The 21712-nt window shown below is 38.5% G+C and overlaps 1 protein-coding gene across 2 annotated transcripts; it reads left to right on the top strand.

Moving 5' to 3' along the window:
* Window positions 1–255: 255 nt before the first annotated feature.
* On the top strand, window positions 256–20000 carry LOC106079004 (uncharacterized). 2 transcript variants are annotated; one of them, XM_056027358.1, is made up of 9 exons: window positions 256–328; window positions 2080–2962; window positions 4211–4310; window positions 8058–8167; window positions 10565–10805; window positions 12529–12768; window positions 13939–14091; window positions 16670–16836; window positions 19593–20000. In XM_056027358.1, exons 2-9 carry the CDS (start codon window positions 2564–2566, stop codon window positions 19650–19652), a joined length of 1470 nt encoding a protein of 489 aa, XP_055883333.1. In that variant the 5' UTR covers window positions 256–328; window positions 2080–2563; the 3' UTR covers window positions 19653–20000. The 2 variants fall into 2 exon arrangements, with proteins under 2 accessions (XP_055883333.1, XP_055883332.1); XM_056027357.1 differs by lacking the exon at window positions 19593–20000 and adding an exon at window positions 18616–19240.
* The last annotated feature ends 1712 nt before the right edge of the window (window positions 20001–21712 follow it).

A 21712-nucleotide genomic window follows, 5' to 3' on the forward strand; every position in this document is an offset into this window, starting at 1 on the left:
TCTTGTATTTCCTTTGTGATGGTAAAATCTTAAAATCCTTCCCCAGAGGGTGTTTTATTATTTACATTAAAATCTTTCCAGCCTTCATACGAATGTTTCTCCCTGAACTGATGTCCGAATGAAGTTTGATACCAATGAATTTGCTAGCAAAATATTAATAATCTGAATTAATAACTACACATTTCTTCAAATTATACGCATCGACAAAAATAACTTGCGCGAGAATTTATCGGGAAATTCCAATCTCCAGTCTTACAAAGCCGGGACTTCAGTTAGGCGCAACTTTGACATTGATCGGTCACAGTTTTGACATCCTCACAAGAGAAAGGTAGGTCCTTAGCTATCTCATTTATATAATGTAAAAATCGGGTGACCCCCAGGGTTGCAGACATTTGTACCGGAGTAGTTTAAAATCATTGATAGTGAGGGCCGCAGTTTGTGTCAGATTCAAGTGTTACGATGGTCCAGGCGATAGATCTAGTTCTAGATCTATAGTGAATAGTGACACTAGAACTTACTAGAAGACATCTTAGCGGAAGCATAAGATTCATAGTAAATCATACGCCTAGATCTAAATCTATAAAGTTTTCATCTCAGATCAGAATCTCCACTTGCTAAAGTGTACTCTCGTTTGACCTATTGACCATGAAAAGACTGAGCATTGGCCTGTGAGGATGACCAGTTTAAACAGCTTAACTATTATTATGAACAAATGTTTCCATTCTATAAACAATACCACAATAACATATTCATGGCGTCACTTGTTGTCAGAGTGTCAGGCACGTATTACTAACACACAACTATGAATTGGTCTTTGTACGGGTAATTGAATCGGGGTTTTCCGAACACAAATGTTAATAATGTTTCTTCATGTTTATTCGTTTTTTAAAATTTCTATTTCATTCTCTTCATTCTCTTCATTCTATTTCATTCTCTTCATTCTATTTCATTCTCTTCATTCTATTTCATTCTCTTCGTTCTATTTCATTCTCTTCATTCTATTTCATTATCTTCATTCTATTTCATTCTCTTCATTCTATTTCATTATCTTCATTCTATTTCATTATCCTTTTTCAACACGCATTCGCACCATCCAAATTCACGTTGCGTTCTGCACCGACCTTTAATGAGGAGTCAAGCGTAAGTTCTTCCTTTGGTCCTGCGTCACCTTAGATCCTGATTAACCCATTACACCCTAGTCCCCAAAGATTATTAGGAGCAGTTTGATATAAACTGTAATATTGTCTTTCACTTCTAATTAGCGTATGACCAAAAAAATAACAACAATAGTTCAAATATCTTGCTTGAAGCTAGCCGCTCAAGTAGTGTTACACAGACGTTAAAATAAGCAGGAGGTCAAAACAATCAAGTTATTTAGTCGACGCTGATGTTGGTCAACAAATATGTTTAATGATCAAGAAGGGAATCGTCCGATGTATTCCTAATCATGTCATGACACAGCACCTCAAGGAGATTAAATCAAGATCCATTTTCTAGGTGTCTTGACAAAATAAGAAAGGGCTGATCTAAGTCTAGATACATACTTTATGTATCAGGGGCGGACTGGCCATATTGGCATGCCACATTCGGGCTAGTGCACTATGAGCCAATGGCCAGGTGGTGCTGCCGCCGAACGGGTCGCTCTGAATAGCAGTAAGAAATGATTTTATGTGTTAGTATATCTTGATTGATCCTTGCTTCGCCCTGTATCATAGATACTGTTCAGACTTAACAATGCAATACTAGCATGTGAATACAGACAGGCAAGAACACGGTACACTTGTGAAGCGCCTTTTGTTCCACATTGCATTGTAATGGCAGGGCCGATTTTGACAGCCAGCCCGCCCTGCTAGGTGTCATGACAAAATAAATAGTGCAAATTCAGATCTATGCTCTAGGTGTCATGACAAAATAAAATAAGAGTTTAACTAGATTTAGCAGTCGAAGAAATATGTACAAGTATAAAAAATGTCTTGAGCACCGACCTTTCTAAGGGAGATTACTGTTTTTGACAAAATTACAAATAGCAGACGTGTAGAAAAAAAATGTAGAAAAACTTTTTTTCCTCTGTCTTTCCAGTGGTTCTCAAATGACGGATCTCTGATCAACGTTGGACGTTACATCGCTGAAACCATTGAACTCCTACGTGGGTAGAACCTCCAATTTTAGACACCTTTATTTCTGAAGTCAAAGTTTTAATGTCGGATTGGATTAGTTTCTAAATTGATCATAAAATAGTTGCATCGAAGACTTTTAACGACGGAGGTTTAGCCGTAGACAATATTCGTTAGGTGATATAGTTTACGCGAGATAATTCAAACTGGTTAAAGACAGGACACAACCTACAAAGTGTTACACACCCGCAAAGTAGCCTCTAATTGGCAAGGGAAGACAACTTGTGGTGCACATGTCAACGTAGGACGACAGCTCAAATTGTTACATGTAGAACAATTCATATCGACAACAATTGAATCAAAACAAGACGAGTTATTGTGACAATAAGGTTTACTGATATATATAATCTAACTAGAATTTTTACTACTTTAATGTAAGACCTGCAAAGATGACAGAAGACAAAAATGAACCTGGCCCCTGTGGCCAATTAGAGGACAAAAATGAGCCTGGCGCCTGTGGCCAATTAGAGGACAAAAATGAGCCTGGCTCCTGTGGCCAATTAGAGGACAAAAATGAACCTGACACTGGTGACCAATTAGACGACAAAAATGAACCTGACACTGGTGACCAATTAGAGGACAAAAATGATCCATGCAATGGTGACCAATTAGAGGACAAAAATGAACCTGGCACTGATGACCAAATGGAGGACAAAAATGAACCTGGCACTGGTGACCAATTGGAGGACAAAAATGAACCTTGCGATCAAATAGAAGACAAAAATACTCACTGCTCTGATCAGGCTCCGCTCTCTCGCAATCCGTGCTTGGGACCCGACGACCACAAGGTAAGAATTGTACCCGGTCAGCTATTATTTCATCTAGTATATGACTAGTGCTATGTTTTGCATTGAAAGTACTGAGCGGCCTTATAGCGGCCTTAGCAGTTAGAGGGTTCCTTAGACGAATGTTTTATTTGGCTCAGAAACCTAGCTCTAACCCAAGTGACATCAACAATATTGACTAGCAATGGACCTCATTTACCAATCGTAAACAAACAACATTTAGTCACGTGATCTTATTGATAAAACAACGAAAAAACTATCACGTGACAACCATCATGAATTAAACATGAGATCGTAAATTGTATAGAAGATATAGAGCCCCACGTGGCTAAATGTTGATTGTTTACGATTGGTAAATGAGGTCCATTCCTTGTGCGCTAGAAATGTTCCACACTGGATTTATATGTCTTCTCATATTGTTACGGCTCCTTATAATGTGTGTCGGAGAAAGACTACTCTTTATAGAAGGCGTCAAAACTAAGCTGCAACGTCACAACCTGTGGGCAGTTTAGACCCATAGCTCGTTGCCACGTCCTAAAGACGAGTCCTTCCTTTTCAAAAGTAGCTTGGGTTGAAGTACCTGGTCGTCAATTTGCTATTCACGTACCAAATAGCGTTGACTGAGTGGTTAGGTGCTTGGCTTCCGAAGCTGGTGTCCTGGGTTCGAGTCTAGGTGAAGACTGGGATTTTGAATTTCTGGATTTTGAGGGTGCCATTCAACTCTAATGGGTACTTGACTTTAGTTGGAGATAGTGAAGACGGTTTTGTCGTTGTGCTGGCCACATGACACCCTTTTCGTTAACCGTTGGCCAGAGAAACAAACGATTTTAACATCATCTGCCCTATATAACGCAAAATGGTTTCTGTTACCGACGGATTACGAGCGTGTGGCCAGCACAACGACCCATCGCATATTCTTCCCCCAGCTAATGTCAGGTACCCATTAAAGTTGGGTGAACCAAGACCAGTCGTCATAGAAGGCCTGGACACTGACCTGCAACGTCACAACCTGTGAGCAGTTTAGACCAATAGCTCGTCGCCACGTCACTGGTCTGTACGTCATGGCAACGAGCTATTGGTCTAAACGCCCCAACGATACAATATATACAAAAAGAATATATTCGTTGTGAATTGGTTGCAACGTAGGCTTAGCAATTTCTTCAGAATTCTCATTTGGTATAACGCCAATGAACAGATAAAAGAAATCCTAAGCCTTGTTGAATATGGGATCTTTAATGTCTATCTTTGTAGGCTGTAAGCAAAGTGTTAAGTGTTTGCCTAAAAAATGTTTGCCGAAAAGATGTTTGCCTAAAAGATGTTTGCCTAAGAGTTTCAGAAGTTGATATTTCAGGTAAGAGATTGGTGTCATCTCGAAGTTATAAAAATGTTACACGCTTAGAACTCAATTCTAGGTTTTCTAGGTTTTTATAACATTAAAAAAGAAAAGGGATTTGTGGTTCCATTTAAAAAAAAAGTGTTTCAAATAAATATAGTTTCCTTAATAACCAGTAACTATATCATCGCTATAGGGACTTTCAAACTGGGGTCCCGTGTTCAAATCCTAGTGAAGACTAGAATTTATAATTTCGGGATCTTTAGGGCGCATCTGAGTCCACCCAGTTCTAATGCGTACCTGACATTAGTTGAGGAAAAGTAAAGGTGGTTGGTCGTTATGATGGCCACATGACACCCTCGTTAAGCGTGGTCCACAAAAAATATGACTTTTACATCATCTGCTCTATAGATCGTAAGGTCCGAGAAGAAAGTCCACTATTTTTTTCTATATTATCACTTATAGGCCTAAACTGTATCTATATTGTCACTAATGACTTGTCACGGAGGCTTCACTGTCATCTGGTTGTAATGGAGGCTTCATCGTGATTCGGAAGATTCTATTCTGTGAATTGGTTGTAACGGAGGCTTCATCGTGATTCGGAAGATTCTATTCTGTGAATTGGTTGTAACGGAGGATTCTGTTACTAATTGTGAAGCACATCCTGTTAGACTGCCTCAAATGCCAGGCTATTGGAAGAAACTATTTGAATATTAATAGCAGAAGAAAATGTTTTAACAGTGTACATTGTGGACCATGGCAAAGAACCGGTTACATCTGGGGGAATTGGTTTCGACTAAAATCCAAGTAGAGGCTGAGTGCTTAAGCGCTTGGCTTTCGAACCTGGGGTCATGGGTTCGAATCTCAGTGAAGACTGGGATTTTGAATTTCATGATTTTCAGAGCTCCCCTGAGTTCACGCAACTCTAATTGGTACCTGACTTTAGTTGGGGGAAAGTAAAGGCAGTTTGTCATTGTGCTGGCCACATGAAAACCTGCTCGTTGACCGGTGGCCTTAAAAAACAGAAGACATCATCTGCCCTATAGATCGCAATGTCAGAAAGGGAAACTTTTTAAAAATCTAAATGAAATAACATGAGTGAAGGTAAAGGTGAAGGTCATTTGTACAAATACTCCTTCTTCCCTAGCGCTATTAGAGCATGGAAAGGGTTGCCTGAGCCAGCCAGGAAAACCAGCGACTTGGCAGAAAGTCATTGGTTAACATACATGACTAAATGCATGACGCGTAGGACGTAATCATCTCTTCTTTTTTGAAGTAACGTCTGTATTAGATAAGAAAGAGAAGATAAGAAATAAAGACATATATATATATATATATATATATATATATATATATATATATATATATATATATATATATAGGCCTTGGCTCCATCATATCCAACAACACTCTACTGGATAAAGACATAAACAACAGGATAGCCAAGGCAATGGCCACCATGTCACGGTTGCAGAAAAGAGTCTGGGACAACATATTGCTGACTAGCAGTACTAAAGCCCTAGTCTACAGGACCTGTGTGTTGAGCACCTTGCTGTACGGAAGTGAAACATGGTCAACCTACTCATGGCAGGAAAAAAAGCTGAATGTCTTCCACCTCCGATGCCTAAGGCGGATCTTTAAAATAAGGTGGCAAGATAAGATAACCAATGAGGAAGTGCTACATAGAGCAGGATGCCAGGACATCCGCTCTGTTATCAGCAGCAGACGCCTTGGCTGGCTTGGCCACTTTCGTAGAATGCCAGTAGGTCGATCTAATAGAAGGCAGGAGAGCCGCTGGTCGCCCACTTTTACGTTATACGGATGTATGCAAACGCGACATGAAGCTCTTCAAAATCGACACTGGCAACTGGGAAGAGGTGGCACTGGACAGATACACATGGAGAGAGAGCATAAAGGAAGGGTCACGGATTGCAGATGTCATACACAACAGAAGCAGAAAGAAGGGTGAAAATGCAACGGCGCCTGGTGATTACATATGCCCAACCTGCGATCGCAGCTGTGTATCAAGGATTGGCCTCTTTAGTCACACAAGAAGTTGCAAAGGGAAAAGATCGTCTCTCGAGACGTAAAATGCCACAGAGAGTATATATATATTTAGGCCTAGATATATATATATATATATATTTATATATATATATATATATATATATATATATATATATATATATATATATATATATATATATATATATATATATATATATATATATATATATATATATATATATATATATATATTGTTGTTAACCTGGTTGTGACACAGATGGGGGTAGTGATGTGTGTTTTTAGCCTACCCAAATCGCCACAGTCCAGCGCAGGACGAGCGGTCAACCGTGACCAGTGACAGTACTCGCCAGTTCGGCAAGGACCAATGTCGTAAATATTACGCACGCAAGTCACGGCGAAAGTGATCAACTGGAGTGGTCTAGAAGGTTCGAGAAGGCCAGTAGAGACACAATATAAGAGCGAGTGTGTCAGAAAGACTTCACTTCACCTTACCTCGCAATGTGACCAGTACGAGGCGAGAACCAGCACGGTGTGTGAAGTCAGGCGGAGCAAGGCTAGGTTTTTGGACAGTTATTGTGATGTTGTTGCCAACCGTTCAGTGTTGTAATGTATTTGAAATTAAATTGCTACTTATACTTTGCAGCCCTGAGTTGTGAGGTTCTTTAAGTTCGTTGTGTCGTGTGGTGCAGTTTGAAGAGAGCCTGGATAGTAGGAGAGATACGTAACAATGTATTACAGAGACACAATAGATAAGAATTAAATTATAGATATAATAAATATATTTAGTTCCTTTTTTGGAACAATCCACGTCAAGAAATAGACAAGATCTGAAATGTGCCTTAGAAAATATTAAAAACAAAACGATATGCGCAGGAAACTAAAAAGGTCAATTAACTTTGTAGCATAAGTATATGAAATATATACATATATACATAGCATCAATATTATCAATATCACCAATATCACCAATATCATCATTGTCATCAAAATCATCAATAGCATAAATATCATCAATATCATAAATATCATCAATATCATCAATATCATCGATATTATCAAAAGCAAAAATAGCATAAATATCATCAATATTATTAATATCATCAATGTCATCAATGTCATCAATATCATCAATGTCATCAATATCATAAATATTGTCATTTGTCAATATCATCAATAGCATAAATATTATCAATCTCATCAATATCATCTATATTATCAATATCATCAATATCATTAATTTCATTAATATCGTCAATATTCATCAATGTCATCAATATCATTAATTTCATTAATATCGTCAATATTCATCAATATTCATCAATGTCATCAATATCATCAATATTAATCCATATTAGTCAATGTCATCAATATCATCAATATTAATCAATATTAATCAATGTCACCAATATCATCAATATTAATCAATATCATCAATAGTATTAATATCGTTAATATTATCAATATCATCAATATTAATCAATGTCATCAATATCATCAATATTAATCAATGTCGTCAATATCATCAATATTCATTAATATCATCAATATTATTAATATCGTTAATATCATCAATATCATCAATATTCATCATCAATATTCATCAATATCATCAATATTTATCAATGTCATCAATATCATCAATATTTATCAATAGCATAGATATTCATCAATATCATCAATGTCATCAATATCATCACTATCATCAATATTTATCAATGTCATCACTATCGTTAATAGGTATGCGTAGGAAACGCAAGCCTCTGGAAGTCGATGACGTCATTATCCAGAAAATGAGGAAACTGGAATTACAGCAAACATCTGAGAGGAAAGTTCTAAAAAGGAAAAAGGTAACAACTGGTTTGGGGGAGGATGACTTTTTCTACCCCTATCGTGAAAGTATATTGACAACCAATAAAATTAGAATAATAAGGCTTGTCTTCGAGTCCAAAGATTAGTGAGGAATGCAGTATTTCCCGTGGCTGCGCAGCCCCAGCTGTGACCTACATATTTTGCCACGCCCAGAGCAAGCATAACCATTGTCTGCAGATGGTCGATTTAGATTTCCATCTGTCATCGGCAGCGGACTTTCTTTTTGAAATTAGGATATAAATTACGAAATCATAGAATAATAATAATAATAATAATAATAATAATAATAATAATCTTTATTATCCGTAAGGAAATTTGTCTTACAATTTGTGCATTACACCAAACAAAAAACATTATAACTATAAGAAACCAAAGTGTACATTCACACCAGACTCACTCATAATTTACATGTGACAAAGTTTATACCAGATTGTTCTTATTTAATGATTTGATTGCCAGGGGAACAAAAGAGTGTTTGTGTCTGTTTGTCTTTGCTATCGGTGTCTTGTATCTCTTTTGTGATGGTAAAATCACAAAATCCTGACACAAAGGGTGATTCTTTATTTCGAGGATCTTGTTAGCTTTTTTATAGATGTTTGTCTCAAACAACTGACCAAATGGGGTTGGTTTTTTGCCAATAATTTTGCCAGCAGCATTTAGGATTCTATAAAGTTTATTCTTATTTTTAATGCTCAGATTGCCATACCAGGCAGTGATATTGAAACTTAAAATATTGCAGATGTGAGCGTGATAAAACATAGCCAAGGCCTTTTCGCTAACATTAAACGAGGACAGTTTTCTTAGTAGTCGTAATCTTTGCTGCCCTTTTTTGCTGATATAATCAGTATTTGCAGTAAAATTTAGTTTATTGTCTAGGATAGTACCAAGGTATTTAAAGGTTTGCACAATTTCAATAGTCTCTCCAGCTACAGAAACAATATCATTTCCCTTCATGTCCCTACGAAAATCGATTATCATTTCTTTGGTTTTTTTTACATTTAATAATAAAAAATTATCTTTACAGTATTCCCCAATGTGTTCTAGTTCTTTGAAATACTCATTTACGTCTGAGCTCTCTGAGAGCAGGGCAAGAAGAGCCGCATCATCAGCGAATTTTGTGAAGGAGCAACAAGAACTATCGGATTGAAAATCATTGGTGTACAAAATGAACCACAATGGCGATGTTACAGCCCCCTGGGGCGCCCCTGTGTTAACTATGCGTTCATTAGATATAACATTGTTTACCCTAACCCTCTGAGCTCTCTGGGTCAAAAATTCATTAGCCCATAGTATTAAGTATGGACTAATCTGCAACGCGTTGTCGAGTTGTTTACATCCTTAAAATCCATGGGCTTTTGCCGCTTTTCTTTTGCATCTTCTGTGGGTTTTGTTAGCCTCTTTTTGGGGGGCTTACTGCAGATTTATTCGATGAAATGGGTGAGAGGAATTATCTTAGTTGTTTATTTTTGATTTAATTTGAAATGTAATTATGTTATTGTATTCATTTAAACAATAATAATAATAATAATAATTATCTACTTTATAGAGTGCTGTTAACAAACATGTAATGTAGGCTCATGGCGCTGTGATAATCACGAGCACTAAAATGACCAACTAATTTAAACAAGTTTTGGACAGATAGGTCTTAATGTTCTTCTTGAAAGTAGTGTAGCATGCTGTCTGAGATCAATGGGGAGTGAGTTCCAAACCTTTGGTCCGTGCACTGAAAGAAAACCTCAGACCGTAGCTTTTGAGGGAGAAACGTGGAATCACTAGAAGCGTTGTGTCCATGGAGCGCAGTGTTCTCTGAGAGACATATAGAGTGGTCAGCTCACTAGGGTACAAGGGTAACTTGTAGTCAATTCTCGCTTTCAGAGGAAGCCAATGGAGTGTGTGCATAATCTCGTCTTGTTTTCCATAGGAGTATTCTCAAATATGTAGATATTGGCTTTTCTGCATTGCAATAAGTAATAAATACATGTCTTTACTCTTCCATGTCTTTACATTCTAGAGACATGTATTAGTCTAAATCAGTGATGCCCAAAATACGGCCTTCAGGCCAGATTCGGCCCGCAACGTGGTTCCATCCGGCCCGCGGAAATGTCGGCTCAAAGTTTTAAAATCCATCCCCCCCCCCCCCAGGTTAACAAAATGTCTCAATTTTACTACGATTGATTGATACCTTTATGAAATGGACTCTTAATGAAGAATCTACCCAAAAAAGTGAAAGGACATTTAATTCTATGTGGGACATGATAATAAGTCAACTTATTTGATTTGTCAATTAAGTGTGGCTGTTATAAAAAGAAGCACGCATAAACGGTATTATAAAACAAATTTGAAGTCATTCTCTCTCTCTCTCTCTCTCTCTCTAGACGCCTTGCGACTGGGCACAGCTTCCTGATGGAGCATTAGGGCTGATCTACGAGATGGCCTCCCACAGGGACAGACTGAGCATGTCCAATGCCTGCAAGCACTGGCACGAGGCCTTCACCGAGTCAGAAAAATGGACCACCCTTACTTTTAGAATCAATGCCAGCACGCCTATGAGAGCCCTGGACTTTACTAAGCGGAAGATACCCAGTGAAATTAAACACTTAATTATAGATTGCAAAGGTGAGTGTGTCAACACATCTCTGCCGAAACAAAAGAAAACGTAATGAGATGTGAGATTTAAAAATAAGCGAAGATAACTAACAACTAGGGTAACACACTTAGTAATTTCCCCTTTCAGACCTTGCGATCTATATGGCAGGTAAGGTAAGGGTCATCTGTTTCTGTGGCTCACGGTAAATGAGTGTGTCATGTGGCCAGCACAACTTTCTTTCCCCCAACAAATGTCAGGTACCCATTAAAGCTGGGTGTATTTAGAGGCGCCCTTATAAAAATCCCAGTCTTCACGAGGATTTCGCTATTGTCATCACGAATATCTGTAGCTGTGTCAGTTAAGGTGTGTAGAGATAATCTTAACCCTTTGCAACTTGTAATGCAACTGGGGAGGCCAATCCTTGATACACAGCTGCGGTCACAGGTTTGGCATCTGTAATCACCAGGCGCTGTTGCGATTTCCCTTTTTTTTCTACTACTGTTGCAATCCGGGACCCTTCCTTCATGCATGATCTCCTTGTGGATCTATCCAATGCCTATATTTCCCAACTGCTAGCGTTAAGTACAAACTATCAACAGCCACAGTCCTACCGCTCACCATGCAAATAAATAGACTTGTTCCAGCGATGCCAATCGTTTAATAAGGCCTGACCTGCAACGTCACAACCCGTGGGCAGCTTAGACCTGTGACGTAGCAATGAGCTATTTATCTAAGCTGCCCACAGATTGCGACGTTGCCGGTCAGTGTTCAGGCCTTCTATGGTCTCGTTTCAAGGCGAAAGTATTCCTTATGTGATTGCATTGTTTGGCTGGCTAAGATTGTTATAAGTATTGTTTACATTTTTAAGGATCTTAAGAATTTAATGAACTGATTGTCATTAAGAAAGGGTTAAGTAGGAGCCTAGCCGAACTGATGTGATAGAACGATCCTCTAATTAAAGGTTATCTATGGACATGTAAGAATAAGTACAGTTACCCTTCAGACCTTGCTATCTATTGGGAAGAGGATGTAAAGGTCATTTGTGGCCCACGATTAACGAGGATATCACGTGGCCAGCACAACGGCCCAACCGCCATCACTTTTTCCCCAACTAGTTTCATTTACCCCTTTTGAGCTGGGTGGACTCAGAGGCGTCTTAAAGATCCCGAAGTTAAAAACTACAGTCTGCACAAGGATTCCAACCTGGGAACTTCCGGTTTGGAGGCCAAGCACTTTACCACTCAGCCACCGCGTCTCAAAACTATAGTCAGATCTTTCATTCAGAGCTTATGGATCCACTGTCATCTAAGACTCTTAACTCTTTCTCTCCGTAATTATTTACCACATTCTGGTGGAATCAACGTTGGTATCGTCAGTTCGGAGAGAAAGAGTTAAGGGGTCTTGTCAATCACTCTAGAAATAAAGGGCACTAACCGATACTAGTTTATGAAAACGGCCCAACCTAAGGGGTGATAACCCTTGTTTAGAGAATAAGATATTAGAAATGAAAAATAAGCAATGTTTAAAAAAAAAACCAAATTAAAACTAGAATGTTTGTTGTTTTACAAGTTTCGGATGTTCCTTCAGAGTTGAAGATAATTACTTCCTAGTTCAAACCTCCCGCAGGACGACGGTGGGGATGGGAGCGGGCAGGGTTTGAAACCTCGACCGTCGATAAATCCGAACGACAGTCCAGCGCGCAAACCGCACGACCAGGCAGCCATCCTTGATTGATCTGTCAATTCTTGACAGATCCGAAAGCAACTGACAGTTCGGGCGACTCGAAACTTCTGTTATTATTGCGTCACTTGCTGGAGCAAAAGACTAACAAACTCGTGACGCTTCAGTTGTTAAATGTGAGTCGAATGACCAACAATTGGAAGAAAGACAGCAGACATAAAGATGTCGTCATGTGCATACGAGGACTGGCACACTTCCAGTGCGAGTTAAAAGAGTTACATTTGACAAATGCTGGCCTTGACCTCGAGCAAGGTAAGTGTTTAGTTATTCTATTTTAGGTCTCTGAGTTAGAAATATTTTAGGTATGGAAAGGAGTGTCCGTCTACTCATCTATCTATCTATACATCTGTCTTTCTTTTATATCTATCTATCTACATATCCTATATTATATTTAAAGTACAGACGTTCCTTTAAAACAGTCATGAATGTTCATCAATGCTAGTCATGGGCGTAGCCAGGATTTTTTTTTTGGGGGGGGGGGAACTCCACCCCCCCCTGTCTACGCACATGATGCTAGTATTCGAAGATTAATAGATGAATTCCTTTGCTTAGTGAAATTAGGGTCCACTAGTTTTAAGCAATAAAAGTCTGCATCCTAAAACGTCTTCTGCATCTCCATCCACCTACTAGTTTTCTAGCTGCATTATTTATGAATCATGCCATTAGTAAAGTTCCCCTTTTCAGACCTTTCAGGGTTTAGAAATTGGATTCGACTGTTCACGATGGCGCACTAACAGTATTACATGGTGTTTAAAAATATTTCACTTATCAATATTTCCATACCCTGCGCACAGGTTGCACTAAAAATATTACACCAAAAATCTTGATTTGAATCCATGTAAGGGAATCTCAAACAGGTGTGGACTGGGTATCGAAATTTGCCCGGGCATTTCTATACCATCCGGCCGATAAATTGTAGGGCTATATTATATGATGGACATCCAGTTCTAGGGCTACCTGTCCTCAAAATCATTCTGTTAAATTTGATAATGTATCGATAGATGTACACATGCTTAGAGTGAACACTGTGTCCTTATATGGAATAAAGGCTTTATGTTGCTTTTTAATCGCAAAGTGTAAAGGCCCTAAAAGGATGAAGCTCTACGGATATAGGCTATTACATTATGACGGAAAATATTTTAGATTAAATTAGTGGAGTCTTAGTAGAGTCTGTAAAAGATTTTTTTTTAAAATATTTCGCTCAGAGGCCCCTTCCCCTGAAAAAAAGGAATACTATAAAACATTTAACAATTTTATAGTGGCATCCATGCGGCCCTTATCTTATAAAAAGAAGATTGCTTACTGTGGTCCTACCGGCCCATTTTGATACCGGACCACCGGGCATTTGCCCAAATGCCCATTTAGCCAGTCCGCCCCTGATCTCAAATATCATTCTAATAGTATTCAAATTCTGATTTTTAGGTACAGTGGTGTTAAAGAAAGTTGGCAACTCGTGTGGCGCCAAAATAGCAACTTTGTATATTGATGGTTTATTCCATTGCACAGAGGAAACAACTCCGGAAGATATCTCACTGGCATTGCTACAAGGCTTAGGGTCTTTTACCAAGATACAAAGTACGTGCTTTTATGACCATAGATATCTTATCTTCTTATCTTATACTATACAGACGTTACTTCAAAAAAAAGAAGATGATTACGTCCTACGCATCATGCATTTAGTCATGCATATTAACCAATGACTTAAATTCTGCCAAGTCACTGGTTTTCCTGGCTAGCTCAGGCAACCCATTCCATGCTCTAATAGCACTAGGGAAGAAGGAGTATTTGTACAAATTTGTCCTAGCATATGGGACGAGGAATGCGCCTTGATATTTGTGTCTTTCAGAGTATTTTATTAAATTTTGTTTTTGTATTTGAAGATTATGGTTCAGTGTTTTATGTATAATGGCTACTTTACTTTAGAGTCTTCTGTCCTGAAGGTACAACTGAGACAGTCCTATCGAATGCAATAAGATTGTCACTACCGAAAGTACTTAAGGAAATAAACTCTCCATTACTTAAATCAGTGGTTCCCAAACTTTTTTGGATCGTAGACTCCTTGCTATGCTTTCCAAAAGTCTTTCCCTGCTTATCTAATATTGCTAGATTGCTATTTGCTGATTCATCAACTTCATTTTTCTACTGATTTCTAACCATAGCAAGGCGAAGACTGAAAAAAACAATAGCAACTGTATGCAAGTTAACACCTCAATGAATGTTTGAAACAAGTCAATTAAATAGGCAATGTCCGATTTATGTTTGATTAAATGTCTTTTTAAATTTTAATCGCATATTTTTAAGGTGTTTCTTTGGTTAACTGCGTTGATAACAAATGGAAAATATTCATGCCGTGTTCTACCTTTTTTGTAACTACTCAGAGCTTAAGCGGTTCCATATTGTCGATACATACGATTGTATCGCACAATAGACACATAGGCAATATAAGTTCGACGAGTTTGATTAATTTTCGTTTTAAATTTTAATCGCATATTTTTAACGTGTTTCTTTTGGTTAACTGCGTTGATAACAAATTGAAAATATTCATGCCGTCTTCTACCTTTTTTTTTATAACTACTGAGAGTTTAAGTGGCTTCATAGTGTCATTACATACAATTTTGACACACGAAAGGCACATAGGCAATATAAGTTCGACGAGGAAAGAAGAAAAATAAACAAAAAACAATTAACACCACTTTCTGGCTTTATATTTAGAGTCAGTCATGTTAAATATTAGTTACCTGTAGACTTAATTAAGCTAATTAAATGAGGTATTAACATTTAAAAATATGTTTTTCTGGAATAATAGAATTAAAATTTAAAAGCCTACCTATGATAAGGTAGAAGTAATTTATATTTTTAAGAGATAATTGTTAATTTCATTACTGCACAATTAAAATTAAAATCATGACCTTAAAATAATTCCCAAACTGTATCGGCACTTGCTGGAGAGGGAAGAACTGCTGTGCAAATGAGTTCCGATCACAGCTAGTGCCCAGGTATGCATATCATTTCTAGATCTATGAGAAGATCGATATTCGTTGCGCGACTGAAAGAGGACCAAGATGTCGGTCTATTAGAAAGCTTACTTGAATTTGTCCCAATGTATCAAATGTCAATGATAAATAAATTGTGCAATTAGTGAAATAGTAATTGCCGAGCTTTAGCCAAACGAAAAAATCGAGAGACTATTTCATTTAGAGAATTATGCCTCTTTACGAAGAGAAGGCTAACTCTCTTTGTGAAGAGAAGGCTGTCTCATTATGACGAGAAGGTTAACTCGCTTAATGAAGAGATGGCTGTGAATAGACCTTGTTTTTAATGATTTAACTGTATGGAATTTAGCTCTTGTAAAGGGAAGTGATCCTTGAAGGATTACGGGCACGACATGGCCTCAATTGTGCCGATGTCCCTAAGCTCAAAACTCAAACTCAAACACTATTAATGAACAGAAAGCAAAGTCTCTGATGAATAGGTTATTTTATTTATTTAGTTGACGAGAGTTATCTTTCAATATAGGCCTGGTGTCCTTGACATTGTTTATGTTGTCTTTTATATATACATGTAAAATGTAAAATGTTTTACATGTTTCGGATGTTCCTTCAGAGTTGAAGATAGTTTACTTCCTAGTCCAAACCTCCCGCAGGACGACGGGGGATGGGAGCGGGCAGGGTTTGAACCCTCGACCGTCGATAAATCCGAACGACAGTCCAGCGCGCAAACCGCACGACCAGGCAGCCATCCATGAAATCACATAATCTTCCTCCTTTAATTTTTTATATACCTCTTTTATTTTATTTGTTTGTTTAGGTTTCTTTATATCTCACCCACATTTCTTCATATTGCTTTCTGTTTTTGTTTTCGTATTTGGGAAGAGTGGTCGAGAGGCTAAGTGTGCTTGAACTTGGCTTGTCTTGGCTACCTAGAAGGGGGCTCGAGATTCGACACCCGACTCGGGCAGAGTTGCGTTTACTGAGCGTCTAAAGGCAACACGGAAAACTAACTCCTAGATACCCCCTTCCCCCCCACTGGTCCACAGATTGGACCAAAGCGCCCTGAGCATGCTTTAAGCATGAAAGTAGCGCTATATAAAAGCTATAATAATTTATGTCTTTCATTTTCATGACATCTATCACCTCTATTTTTTCTGTGACAGCATTATCGCTCACTGATTTTTACCTAACGGAAAGGATAGTGGAATTTCTGTCTAACCAGACTCACCTCAAGTGTCTATATCTCGAGTCTCTAGATCAAGATCTTAGCTCAGTGACAAACCAGAGTTTGCTGAAACTAAAAGCTTTGTGCCCGAAACTGAAGATCCAGGTGAGCTTCTTTTAAGTGAGTTGTTTTTTTTTTCGGGAGGGGAGGGATCTTAAAGCTACTTTACTCATTTGGCTAGAATTTCTTTACAAGAAAAAAAACGGACAATGTTAAGAGATTTGGTTCGGAAAAATGTAATCTAGATAAGTCTAGTATGGATGGCTGCCTGGTCGTGCGGTTTGCGCGCTGGACTGTCGTTCAGATTTATCGATGGTCCCGGGTTCAAACCCTGCCCGCTCCCATCCCCCGTCGTCCCGCGGGAGGTTTGGACTAAGAAGTAATTATCTTCAACTCTGAAGGAGCATCCGAAACATGTAAAACATTTTAGTAGCTTTTGGACGCCCCCAAACAAGGATTAGGTGTAATAAATCGTTCCGTCTGCCAAGCAATGGCATTCTGTATGAATTTGAGATATTGGTACTAAGGCTTCTTTAACACTTTTTTCTAAAGAGTCTGCGCTCCATCTGGGCATACAATAATAAGGCAATGCAGCGAATGGCGATGTCCAGGCGAATGTCGTTATGGACAGCCAAGAGGGAAAGCTTATTAGCCGACAGCTGAGCTGGGAGGTCACCTATCACGTCTGGATGACGACCATGTTGCGAAGGCGAGCTGAAGGGTGATCGGCGTACCAGAGTTGCCCGACGAAAACGACTTAATGGTGCTCGTGCGCCAAATTGGTTAAACATAGAGGAGAACACCTGGCATAGATAAAACCGTTGTCTGTCGGTGGCCAGTTTGTTCTCTTTTCACCGTCTTTGCCAGTAGCAGTCGTTTTGGTCTCAATTATGTATCCCTTAACATCCGTAAGAAGAATCTCGTTACTTGCCAGAGGGCGGTACTGCAGCAGCCTGCTACATCACCAGAAAATTCCTCAGTGGAGAAGGGGATTAGAAATAATTGTGTTTCCTGTTCACAAATCTCGACTCTGGCCAGTACCAGAGTGTGAAAGTTATTTCATTTTTATGATGATATATCATGATATTATTAATAATCTTTATTACCCGTGAGGATATGTGTCTTACAGTTGTGTGTAGCAAAACAGTAGACGATAGCACACAAAAAATTTGTTTATATAACAGTTTTTTTTTCAACATTATATGTGAACCTTACATCGGGAAGTTGCACTTTCTCCTTTTATTTTATTGCTAAGGGAACAAAAGAGTGTTGTTGTTTTTTTTTTTGATCGGTGTCTTGTATTTCCTTTGAGATGATAAGACCTTAATATCTTGAACCAGAGGGTGTATGTTGTGTGTGTGTGGTGTATAAGGTGTGTGTGGTGCTTATGTTTGTTTTGGTGGTGCTTGTATTTGTATATTTGTGTGGTGTGTGGTGAACGGGGTTTGTGTGAGAGGTGCGTGTGGTGTATGTGGTGAACGGGCTTGCGTATGTGTTGTATGTGTGGTGTGTGTGATGCTTGTGTATGCGGTGTGTGTGGTGTAATTGGTGTGTATGGTGTGAGTGCTGCTTGTGTGTGTGGTGTGTGTGATGCTTGTGTATGCGGTGTGTGTGGTGTAATTGGTGTGTATGGTGTGAGTGCTGCTTGTGTGTGTGGTGTATGTGGTGTTTGTTGTATGTTGTGTGTGTGCTGTGTTTGTGTGTGTGGTTAGTGTGGTGTGTGTGGTGTTTGTGGTGTTCTTATTCTCCCACGTCCTAGTTATGACATTAACTGTAACCCTCAATATGCCGTGGTTTGACTAGCCAGCGGTAAAGAGGAAACGTTCTCTCTTTTTGGCTCCTCCCATCTCTCCTTCAACTAACAAACCATCGTTCTTCATTCAGAGAGAGGAGGAAGAAATCGAGTTCTACCCAGAGGACCAAGAGGCGGAAGTAACTGTCGACACCCCTGCAGAGACACCGGAAATGAAAGAACCTCTGGAAAGCTGTGAGGATCTCCGAACCCCTTCTGTGGAGAACCTGCAGAACCATCACAACCCACAGAACATGCAAAACCATCACGACCCACAGGACATGAAGAATCATCACACCGCACAGGAACTGCAGAATCATCACACCCCACAAGAGCTGCAAAGTCATCACACCCCAGAGGACCTGCAGAACCATCACACCCCACAGGGCACGCACGAACGTACTCAGGACTCTGAGACAGTTGTACAGGGCAGTCAACCTCGCTACAACCTACGCAGGAGAAGTGCCAAATTGAACTACAGAGTCTAGAGATTTATGTTTACTTGTGTTTATAACTTAGTCTTAGATTGGGTGAATGTGGTGATATGGTTTATACTTTTGTGTATGTTTGTATAACGTCATCAGAATATGTGTTCAGAATATTGATAGAATGTGTTGTCTGAATATCTCATTGTCTTTGATAAGATTATCTCTTTAACAGAGTCAAGCCAACAAATTATATATTACACACAAATGTGATCGAAATTATTCCTTTTATTTTCATACTGCTGAGCACTTCATCCGATATAATGTATAGAGTTTGATATAAATTTATATTTATTTTTAAAATTTTATATAACTGTATATTTTATTTTATATAATATTATTACACTGTCATAGTGATAACATAAAGACATATCAGTTCACAGAATCATGTTTACGTAATCTCGTGATCTTACAACGACTGCTCCTCATACCTCTCAGTCTGTCCCATAACTCCGCTCACTTTTGCTAATTAATCAATTTTGGTAATCTCCCTTTGATTGATTACACGCCAGGAATCCAAACATATTCCAGTAAGTAGTAAATTTAAAACATTTTGTTATCGATTTGTTTTGTTTTTTCTTCAGGTAAACACACAGAAACAAAAGTTCCGTAAACCAATTGCCTATACATTATCTCCCCTATAAAAATGTGTTTCGGTTTTAAAATAGTGGTTGGACGTCTTCCAAGTATATATGCTATAACAGTGAAACAACTAGCTACCAGTTGACCTGACCTGGATTATTTATGTGGATTGAAAGTTTTTTTTTTTTTTTTTTCAAATTACTTTTATAAATTCTAGAGTCGGCTTTATATAAACATTTAGAAGAAACATTTGATGTTTTATAATGACTAAATCACTCTTGTTCACTGCCGGACTAGCCCGGAATATATGGCCCATATACAGCCATTGGGCCCTAATTTTTAGGCCTATTTGTATTATTGTTACTTTCGACTTTTACTTATTTAATTTTTAAAGGGGGAAAAAAAAGGGGGGGGGGTAAATGGGGATAGAAAAATAATGGCATGGGAGAGTAAAAGCTACTTTGGCAAGTCCTGGTTTCATAATAGAACAAGTTTAATCAGCTTGTTTCATCAAATATCTTAGACGGAGAAATATTGTAATCTTTCATTTATACTGTTTGCCCCCAAAAATAAAATTATATTTACTCATTTATTTTACAAAAATTGACTTGTTGATTGTATCACAATATGTTGTTTAGTTTAACTACCTTGGACATTGCGATGTTACTTACTGGATCTATACTGATGACGACACCAATACACACACACATTCCATAAAAGAACTTGGCTATAGTTTGCTGCCTATGTCCGCCTAATGGAAGAGGAACCAATCCCTGAAGTAACTCTTTTTTCAGTTAAATACTTTCCACAGAACTGAGTTAATGCCCTTTCCTTGATATAACCCAGTACCAGATCTACCTTAGTAACGGCGCGGTCGTCTGCTAGTTCTCTGGGGAAGTTCTCATGGACGAAGCCACAGTTCGCGAAGGCCGCGCCGCCCAGCTTTGCCCATTAGAGGTGGCTGAGTGGTTAAGCAATTGTCCATTGTTTTCTTTGTTCTCAGCCCTGCACATTATATAATGCCTGTATAAACATACTGTCCTCATCTGTAAATTGCCTGTAGTTCAACTATTTCCTTAGCTATAAACATACTGTCCTCATCTGTTGCCTGTAGTTCAACCATTACCTTAGCTATAAACATACTGTCCTCATCTGTTGCCTGTAGTTCAACCATTACCTTAGCTATAAACATACTGTCCTCATCAGTTGACTGTAGTTCAACCATTACCTTAGCTATAAACATATTGTCCTCATCTGTAAATTGCCTGTAGTTCAACTATTTCCTTAGCTATAAACATACTGTCCTCATCTGTTGCCTGTAGTTCAACCATTACCTTAGCTATAAACATACTGTCCTCATCTGTTGCCTGTAGTTCAACCATTTCCTTAGCTATAAACATACTGTCCTCATCTGTTGACTGTAGTTCAACCATTACCTTAGCTATAAACATATTGTCCTCATCTGTTGCCTATAGTTCAACCATTACCTTAGCTATAAACATACTGTCCTCATCTGTTGCCTATAGTTCAACCATTACCTTAGCTATAAACATACTGTCCTCATCTGTTGCCTATAGTTCAACCATTACCCTAGGTATAAACATGCTGTCCTCATATGTTGCCTGTAGTTCAACCATTACCTTAGCTATAAACATACTGTCCTCATATGTTGCCTATAGTTCAACTATTACCTTAGCTATAAACATATTGTCCTCATCTGTTGCCTGTAGTTCAACCATTACCTTAGCTATAAACATACTGTCCTCATCTGTTGCCTATAGTTCAACCATTACCTTAGCTATAAACATACTGTCCTCATATGTTGCCTGTAGTTCAACTATTACCTTAGCTATAAACATACTGTCCTCATCTGTTGCCTATAGTTCAACCATTACCTTAGCTATAAACAAACTGTCCTCATCTGTTGCCTATAGTTCAACTATTACCTTAGCTATAAACATACTGTCCTCATCTGTTGCCTATAGTTCAACCATTACCTTAGCTATAAACATACTGTCCTCATCTGTTGCCTGTAGTTCAACCATTACCTTAGCTATAAACATACTGTCCTCATATGTTGCCTGTAGTTCAACTATTACCTTAGCTATAAACATACTGTCCT

This window comes from Biomphalaria glabrata, chromosome 4, assembly GCF_947242115.1.
Source record: "Biomphalaria glabrata chromosome 4, xgBioGlab47.1, whole genome shotgun sequence".
NCBI classification, from domain to species: domain Eukaryota; kingdom Metazoa; phylum Mollusca; class Gastropoda; family Planorbidae; genus Biomphalaria; species Biomphalaria glabrata.

Excerpts from the sequence above, each read along its gene's own strand:
- LOC106079004 (XM_056027357.1), top strand. The coding sequence starts at position 2,564 with ATGACAGAAGACAAAAATGAACCTGGCCCCTGTGGCCAATTAGAGGAC. Across the intron at positions 2,963-4,210 it reads TGGGACCCGACGACCACAAG|GCTGTAAGCAAAGTGTTAAG; the intron begins GTAAGAATTGTA and ends CTATCTTTGTAG. Across the intron at positions 16,837-18,615 it reads GCCCGAAACTGAAGATCCAG|AGAGAGGAGGAAGAAATCGA; the intron begins GTGAGCTTCTTT and ends TTCTTCATTCAG.